This window comes from Gekko japonicus, unplaced genomic scaffold (genome assembly GCF_001447785.1).
Source record: "Gekko japonicus isolate JY-2015 unplaced genomic scaffold, Gekko_japonicus_V1.1 scaffold3, whole genome shotgun sequence".
Classification (NCBI taxonomy): domain Eukaryota; kingdom Metazoa; phylum Chordata; class Lepidosauria; order Squamata; family Gekkonidae; genus Gekko; species Gekko japonicus.
In genome coordinates this window covers 91,471-99,657 of record NW_015170887.1, presented here as the reverse complement: position 1 = coordinate 99,657, position 8,187 = coordinate 91,471, and the positions used below count along the sequence as shown (strand labels likewise).

Here is an 8,187-nt window from a genome sequence, read left to right as displayed (position 1 = left end):
TCAGCTCCTCTATCTGGGCTTTCAGCTCAGCATTCATGAGCTCCAGGCGCTCAGATTCCTAAGCAGGACCAAAGAAACAGGAAGAATTAAGTGGCACGATCCACAGGGGTGGCTCCACAGGAGGGACTGCGGCTCAGTGGCAGAGCCTCTGCTTGGCACGCGGAAGGTCCCAGGTTCAGTCCCCCTGGCACCTCCAGCTAAAAAGATCAGACAGCAGATGATGTGAAAGACCTCAGCCTCAGACCCTGCAGAGCTGCTGACAGTCAGAGAGCCCAATGATTTGACCTCTGAACAGAGCAGCTTCAGGAGTTCACAGAGCCCCGGAAGACGTCATGCCATCACTCAGTCCCACAAAAGGGGGAGGGGGGAAAGAGCCAAGCTCCCTTGTTAATGCCAAGTGGTGACACATTCACACAACACACAGAGGAGGAGGACCCCCGTGGGGACTTCCAAGTGGAACCATACTTCTTCAGCTACATTTTAACAGAGGAGCTACACAAAGGGCCACCCACATGCCTAACAAGACAAGCTCAGTAGAAAAAGAGTCCTTAAGGTGCTACTGGACTCTCGCCCTTTTCTACTGCTACAGACAGTCTAACACAGCTACTCATCTTGAAGACAAGTTCACTTGCTGAAGCTCTGAGGGGGCCATTTCTAGTCACATAAGCACAACCCACCCCAAGAGGTCACCATTAGGAACATGTGGGGCATTTTCTTCAACTAAGTCTCTGCATTAAAGTTGTGGAATCTGTCACGCCACATCTAATCTTTGGGGGGAGCTGCACGCTGTGAGGCTGAGCGTGTGTGGCGCAAGAGCATGAAGCTGTGGTGAAACAACAGCTCCCAGCCTGAGGTACTCACTCGCTGCAGGAACTCTGTCCTCTCCTTCTTTTTATTCCGACACCGAGCCGCAGCTACTTTATTCTTTTCTCGGCGCCTTTTCCTCCTTTCCTCTTCTTCGTCTAGCTGAAGAGAGAGACAAACAACCACGTTGTTACACCCAGACAGAAAGGAAGCCAACAGCTTCCCTTTCTGCCTTTTGCACTTACTTTTCCTCATGGGCTTTGCTGCACAGATCTCACGGACTGCTGAGCTTGGATTTGGTTTCAACTTTCTGGAATGTAAACATTAATAGTGCAGTCCCCAACAGAGCTGCACCCTTCTAAGCCCACTGACTTCAATGGACTTAGCAGAGTGTAACTCTGCTTTGGACTGCACTGCAGATGAAGAACAAGCATGCTTTTATGAACTCACACCAATTTGATTACTAGCAAACATTTTTTGTTGTTGTTGATGCAAATGTTGGATGATTCCAAAAATTGTTAGACGGTCCCTGTGTTCAATACTCATGGTATCCCAAATCAATGCTTAAAGTGTGTGCAAATGCAGAGAGGACCACCAAATACTCAACCTCTGCAGGAATCAGTTTTACAATAAAAAATTAAGGAAAAATCAGATTAATCTGCTTTCTTGGTCTAAATCATAAACCTGAGTATACGCATCTGTTGATTACATGGTACATACGAAGCTGCCTTACACTGACTCAGATCTCTGGTCCATCAAGGACGGTATTGTCTACTCTGACTGGCAGCAGCTCTCCAGGGTCTCAGGCTGGGGGTCTTTCACATCAGCTATTGTGGTGGAAGGCTCAGCCAATTTATGGCAACCCCATAGAGTTTCCGAGGCAAAAGACAAATAGAGGTGGCTTGCCATTGCCTGCCACTGCCTAGCAACCCGGGACTTCTGAATCCAAGTACTAGCCAGGGCCAACCCTGCTTAGCTTCCGAGAGAGGGCTAGCTTGGGCCATCCACGCCAGGGCCACATCAGCGACTACCTGATCCCGTTTAACGGAGATCCCACGGATTGAACCTAGGACCTTCTGCAATATAAAGCAGATCCTCTACCACTGGGACACGGCCCTTCCCTTTTGGTTCTTACAGAATGTATTTTCTTCTCCAGCAGTCCAGTCTGGACTTCCTGAATGGCATCCACTGACCATGGGTCTCTGCATCCCTTTCTGGACAAGCACACTGCGCTCTTAAGTGTTTTCTCTGGACCAGAACAAGACTCCTTAGGATAAAGACCCCCCCCCTTGGGATTAAGGCTGTCAAGAGAACTTTTTAAAGTTTTATTACTTTATTGGATTAAAATCAAAGTTCATCCTTTATATTTGAATGAAACTGTGTATTTACCAAATGCTATAAATATGTGTGCTTTTTGAAGGATAATGAAAGGGGCATATTGGTTCTCTTAAGTGCAAAATAATAATTTTTTTTAAAGCTTCCAGTAAGGTCACCTATAATATTTTCTCTCACTATGTGAGGAAGGAGCCCACACAGCCTGAACAATGGCACAACAATCTCAGCCCTACTCATTGATCAAAGGAGGGGATCTTGAGTAGGAGCCTTACTTTACACTTATATATTGAGTGTTCAGAGTGCTTCACACTCATTATCTCTGCAGCTATGATAATTATCCCTCCCCTACTGTGAGGCCTGAGAGCAGAGCTGAGCCTGAGGGAATGCCACCTTAGCTAAGGCTATCTAAGTAAGTTCACAGAAGGAATAAAGCAGAGACTTCCAGCCTGGCCTCTACACTAGATCTCTCTGACTAACCTGGACTTGATTAATCTATTGATTTATATAGAATTATAGCTGTAGAAATATTCCTTCTCCCTCAGGTGCATTTAGGCAGGAGAAGGAAAAGAAACCAGCTCTCGCATTTCAGAATTCTCAGAGGAAATGCTTGTAGGAGTTTGAAACCTACAGGACCTAAAGCTAAGTGATATTAAAGGACCTTTACAAACACCTTTCAGGAATTTCTTCCGTCATCACCACTTTTAAATTGGCTTTCACACAAACTGACAACATACCGGGCACTCAGCTCTCAACTCCCTGCCTGTTGTCTTGGCAGTTTCCAAAAATAGGCCCTTAGCTCCACTACTGTGTCTTCTCCTAAGCTGCATCATATTCAAATGGGTTCTTTTGTGAATACCTTCTCTAAACCAGCAAGTAATTTCACATATGTAAATATGTACATTCACTGGAACAAAGTTTGAGTCCGGCGGCACCTTTAAGACCAACAAAGTTTTACTCAAGGTATGAACTTCCGTGTGCATGCACACTTTCTCAGATATATTGAAATGGAAGTCATCAATCCATACATATAGGTAGAGGGTGAACAGCAAGATGGAGATGGCTGGAGAGTAACAACAGGGACTCCGTTAATTATGCTTAGCATCCCACAATTAAGAAGGATGCATTTACACATCAGTCTCCAATTTTGACATATTTGTTTCACTGTGTTTCCCCCCCGGAATTAAATCCAAACAAATGGTGACCATATAAACTTAGCTTGTTATTCCTGTCTGGATCTTGCATCTGTTAAAACATCTTCATTATGTTGTATGCTAATTTGCTGTTCACCCTCTACCTATATGTATGGACTGATGACTGCCATTTTGAAGTATCTGAAAAAGTGTGCGTGCATACAAAAGCTTATGCCTTGAATAAAACTTTGTTGGTCTTAAAGGTGCCACTGGACTTAAAATTTGTTCTACTGCTTCAGACCAACACGGCTACCCACCTGAATCTATGTACATTCATTGTTACCCATTTAACCATTGCTGTGATGGAATACTTGAACACTGCCATAGGAATAGGCCATAGAAAAGGCTTTACTACAATTTTCACTGTCTTTTGGACTGGAGGGTAAGACCCTCACAGCAGCTGATACTGTCACTTATTAGGTACACCACAGTTGTCCCTAATCTAAGGGCCAACCTATATGTGACGGGAGAGATCTGATCACACATCTACCTTGCTGTTATAGTTTGGCCTTAGGATGAAACTCACGCACAGCAGCACCTGTTACCAAATGGACTTGTGGACAGGGCAGCACATTTGAACAGGACTCAGAGTGAGGCCCAAAGAGAGGGGAATGAACATGGTGTGCCCACAGGTTTCGGATTGAAATGAAAAGTTCCAAAGCAGGCTTAGAAAGAAAAACAGAGGCTGTAAAAAAATCGGAATTATCAGAGAGAACAGAAGATCCAGCAGCAGTTCCAAGCACTGGGGAATGAGGCTGGGTCTGATCACAATGTCAAAACCCAGGGCACAAAGACAGGAGGCGAGGAAGTGAGTGGGAGCATGTGCAAAGGGGCCTGTGTGTGCAAGTTGACAGTATGTGTGAGTTTAAGGATGGGGGCTCAGCTATGGAGACTGAGCACAATCGCAAAATAAAAGTTAACTTTGGCAGACTTGCCAGGATGAGTGAAGAAATCAGAATCAGTACTACTGACTGGATCAGGAGGGAGGGCAAGGTGGATGTGCCACTCGCCCAACCGGAGAAGGAAGAGAGGGACTAGAGATGTGAAAGCGGCTTGACTGGTCCATTCACACAAGAACCGGCTGTGAAAGAATCCTTGGTATGAAGGGAATGAAGGCAGCCTTTTCCTAGACTATAGCTTTGCTTAGGTCCAAATATACAATAAAACAGCCATGGTGCCTTGGTCTTGCTGTGCTGGGTTTGCTTCCCGGGGTTTGCTTCTTCTAAAGGTCCTGCATACCTTAGCTCTTTCTTTGATTAGCCAGCCATTGTTACAGGGGGCTCAGACGCAATCCTGCCAAGGATTGAAATTCTTTTCATCAGCCCACCTCTACTCTGGAGATTTCTGTAAAATCTGGAAGAGGCTTCCGCATCTGGCAAAGGAAGTCTGACCAAGTGTTGGCAAAATGGTAAGGAGAGATGCCAACAAATGGAGGCACATCAGTCTTGGCAACACATCATCACAGCTATATGCATCTAAAGGTGAGCCCCCTCAAAATCAGTAGCCATGTTTGTTTAAAACTGTGCCTACAATTTCACCTGCTTAGTTATGGTTCATAGAAGCTGGCTTGGTGGATCATTCTTAGACTGATATATCAGTAGGAAAAAAAGTCTGCAAACATCGCTGCTTATGGAGAGCTGGAGGCAACATTCTACAGAAACAGCTGGCGCTTGGCAACATCTTCTTGGAACTCACCTCACTTTTCACTGGCTGAGGCCTTTTCCCCAGTTTCACTTCCAGGAAATGTAGTGGTGAGATCATGGCTCCAATGTTGCGAATATCAGCATACTTGAGCTCTTCTGCTGTCAAGGTGGTACCAGGTAGTCCCGTCAAGGGGCCAAGGCCAGGCAGAGCGCCAGCTGTCAGGGATGGGTCTGGAATCTGCCCTGGCATCATAGCAAGAGACACAACCCCACAGTCTAGAGGAAAGAAACAGAGACCATTAGTTACTACTAGAAGTTAAGCAGCGATAACACTCAAGGAATGATTTGTTTGTTTCTGTTCAAGTATCTTGTCACAAGAAAACCAATCCCTACTAACTTGGTAGCCAGGCTCTCAGTGCGGTGAAGAAACATCTTTCAAGGAGGTCACCCAGACACACTGAAGGAAATCCAGTTGAACACAAGCTGTTATTATGAAATCCCATTCATACTGTTCAGCCATAATGCTGTGCAATAGTTACATAAGGGGGGGAGATAATGCCAAGGTAGGTAGTTGGCCAAGATAAAGCCCTATCAAAGCTAGGATTACCAAACAGCAAATATTTCATGTTGCAGTCACAAACCCACACCACTCTCTTGTCAAGTATGAATAGGTTGTTGGGCAGAGAAAGATAAGAAGGGTTTACTGATTTCTATGCCAGAGGGCGATATAACCAGCTTTGTGAATTTCTCTCTTTAACAAACATTAAAAAGGCAGTGACTGCTTAATCTAGGAGTCAGGTTGTTCAGTATATTTACCTCAGAACACTTACAAGGAATTTAGCAAGCTAACTGCACCAATTATTTAAGACTAGGAAGGATGGGGGTTATATTAGGTGCAATCTTCAAGGCAAATTATCAATTCAAATGAAGGTGACAGTATAAGGAAGCCACCTTAGAGGGGAAAAGCATTCCTATGCCCTACCTTCCAGTCTACCAGCAGTACACACCTCACAAAAGCTGCTTTGGATAGGCTAAAAACAGGAAGCAGACAAAATAAGATAAACTTCATGTCCAAGGGAAGAGAAGCACTAATAATGAGACAGATACTGCTTTGCCCCTAAATCCAAACATTCATCTGCAACTACCATCTCCCCAAGAGGTTAGGAAAAGTCAGGAAACAAAAATGTTTAATCATAGCACGTGTGAGGTAAGAACCAGAGATTATGACAACTATTTTAAGAAAAAGGAAATAAGATAAAATTTAGATGACTTTCAAGTGATGGAAAACTTTATCTGTAGAATTATTTTGGATAAAAACAATTGCTATTGTTTCACATTAGTGGGAACTAGAAAAATATACAATACATATGTCAAAGAATATTTTTTAAAATACCACTTTCAAAGGGAATTATTTATTTAGGATACTTCTGTGCCACTTCTTTAGAGTCCTGCTCTGAAGTCAACAGCCATCATAAATGACGGTGTTTCTGCAGTTACTTTTCACTGAATCTCAGAACTATGGGCACAATCCAGAGCAGGTTAAACACACAAATTCCATTTTATTTCAGTGACACTTGGATGGGCATTTGTATGTGTATGTTAAGTGGTGTTGTCGCTTCCAACTTATGGCAACCCTATGAAATAATGTCCTCCAAAACGTTTTATCTTTAACAGCCTTAGGTCTTGCAAACTGAGAGCTTTGGCTTTCTTCATTGAATCAATCCATCTCATATTGGGTTTTCCTCATTTCTTGCTGCCTTCGACTTTTCCTAACATTATTGTCCTTTCCAGTGACTCTTGTCTGCTCATGATGAGACCAAACTATTTGTCTTTTTGGCAGTCCACAGTATCCATAAAACTCTCCTCCAACACCACATTTCAAATGAATTGGTGTTTATCCCAGCCCAAAGTTTATACATTCCATTGAAATCAACTGGACTTAAGAGAAAGTTAAGGATACATGCAGTCACATACATTCATGTTTACTAGGAACCAAGTCCTACCGAGCTGATTGGACTTGTCACATCCTAAGAAGGAAGCTTAGGGTTGAAATCAACCCCACTGAAATCAGTAGGGGTTTCACACACCTACAGTTTAGTCTTAAGTGGAGTTATACCCTTCTAAATTCATTGAAGTTAATGGGCTTAGAGGGGTGTAACTTTGCTTAGAACTGAAAGAGCAGAAAGAATCACATGACTAATACCTGTAATTAAATCAATTAACTACCAAAGCAGTGGACGTTTTCAAGCGGAGGCTGGACGACCATCTTTCAGGCATGTTGTAGGTATGTAGGGTTATCTTTTGGCTATGCTCCTGCAGAGTGCAGGGGGTTGGACTAGATGACCTGCAAGATCCCTTCCAACTCTAACATTCTATGATTCTATGATCAGTGTTATCATTTTGAAAACTCAGATTTAGATGGCTGTAGACAATCCGTGGGGAGGGAAAATAGCATGGCATAGCCTGATCTTATCAGATCTCAGAAGCTAAGCAGGGTCAGTACTTGGAAAGGAGACCACCAAGGAAAACTCTGCAAGTGGACGCAACGTGCGAGCCACCTCTGCTTCTCACTTGGCTTGAAAGCCCCCTGCTGGGGTCACCACCAGTCGGTTGCAACTTGACACCCCTTTGCACACACAGACAATCCATAATTCAGGCAGCTTACAGGAAGGTTTTCCCAAACTGACTAAAAAGCTGCATCAGTCGGCTATTCTAAAGGCAGCACTGTTTCTGAAAAGTACTCAGAAACGTGGAGTGATTTCAGCAAAGTACTTTTATTAGTGAAGAACAAGACAAAAACACCCCGGCACGCAGGCCGGTATATATGCCCAGAAAGCCCACCACCAAACACACCCCCTAGTGACCCTATAGGTTATTTACAGTGGCCGAGAGTCCCATTGGCTCTCGGCCGCGGACCTGGCCCTCTGGTTGGTGCGGGCTAGGATCCGCTCCGCTATTGTTCTTCAGGAACGAAGCTTGGGGCTTGTGCTTGACCGCATGGCCCAACGGTCGCGCACGTGGTAATGGCGGATACATTACACCCCTCCCCCCATAGTCCAGACTACCCACACACGAAGTCCTGTAGGTACGCTGGGGGTTGCCGTGTCCTGGTGGAGCGGCGCGGTTCCGGGGCGCCGGTCGGATTTACCTCGGGAGCCCGAGGTGTGGAGGTTGGTTGTGGCGTTGGTAATGGTAGCTCAGGAGGCTCCGGGTTG

The 8,187-nt window shown here is 44.7% G+C and overlaps 1 protein-coding gene across 1 annotated transcript in view; it reads right to left on the bottom strand.

Annotated features, from left to right (window-relative positions):
- Positions 1-5,267, bottom strand: part of JDP2 (Jun dimerization protein 2) — a 6,336-nt gene extending 1,069 nt beyond the window's left edge. Inside the window, exons 1-3 of the mRNA XM_015418335.1 lie at positions 5,025-5,267; positions 862-966; positions 6-58 (exon numbers count right to left, since the gene is read on the bottom strand). Coding sequence (XP_015273821.1) covers positions 6-58; positions 862-966; positions 5,025-5,225 — 359 coding nt within the window. The 5' untranslated portion in view covers positions 5,226-5,267. The remainder of the gene's footprint in view (positions 1-5; positions 59-861; positions 967-5,024) is intronic.
- Positions 5,268-8,187: the final 2,920 nt, after the last annotated feature.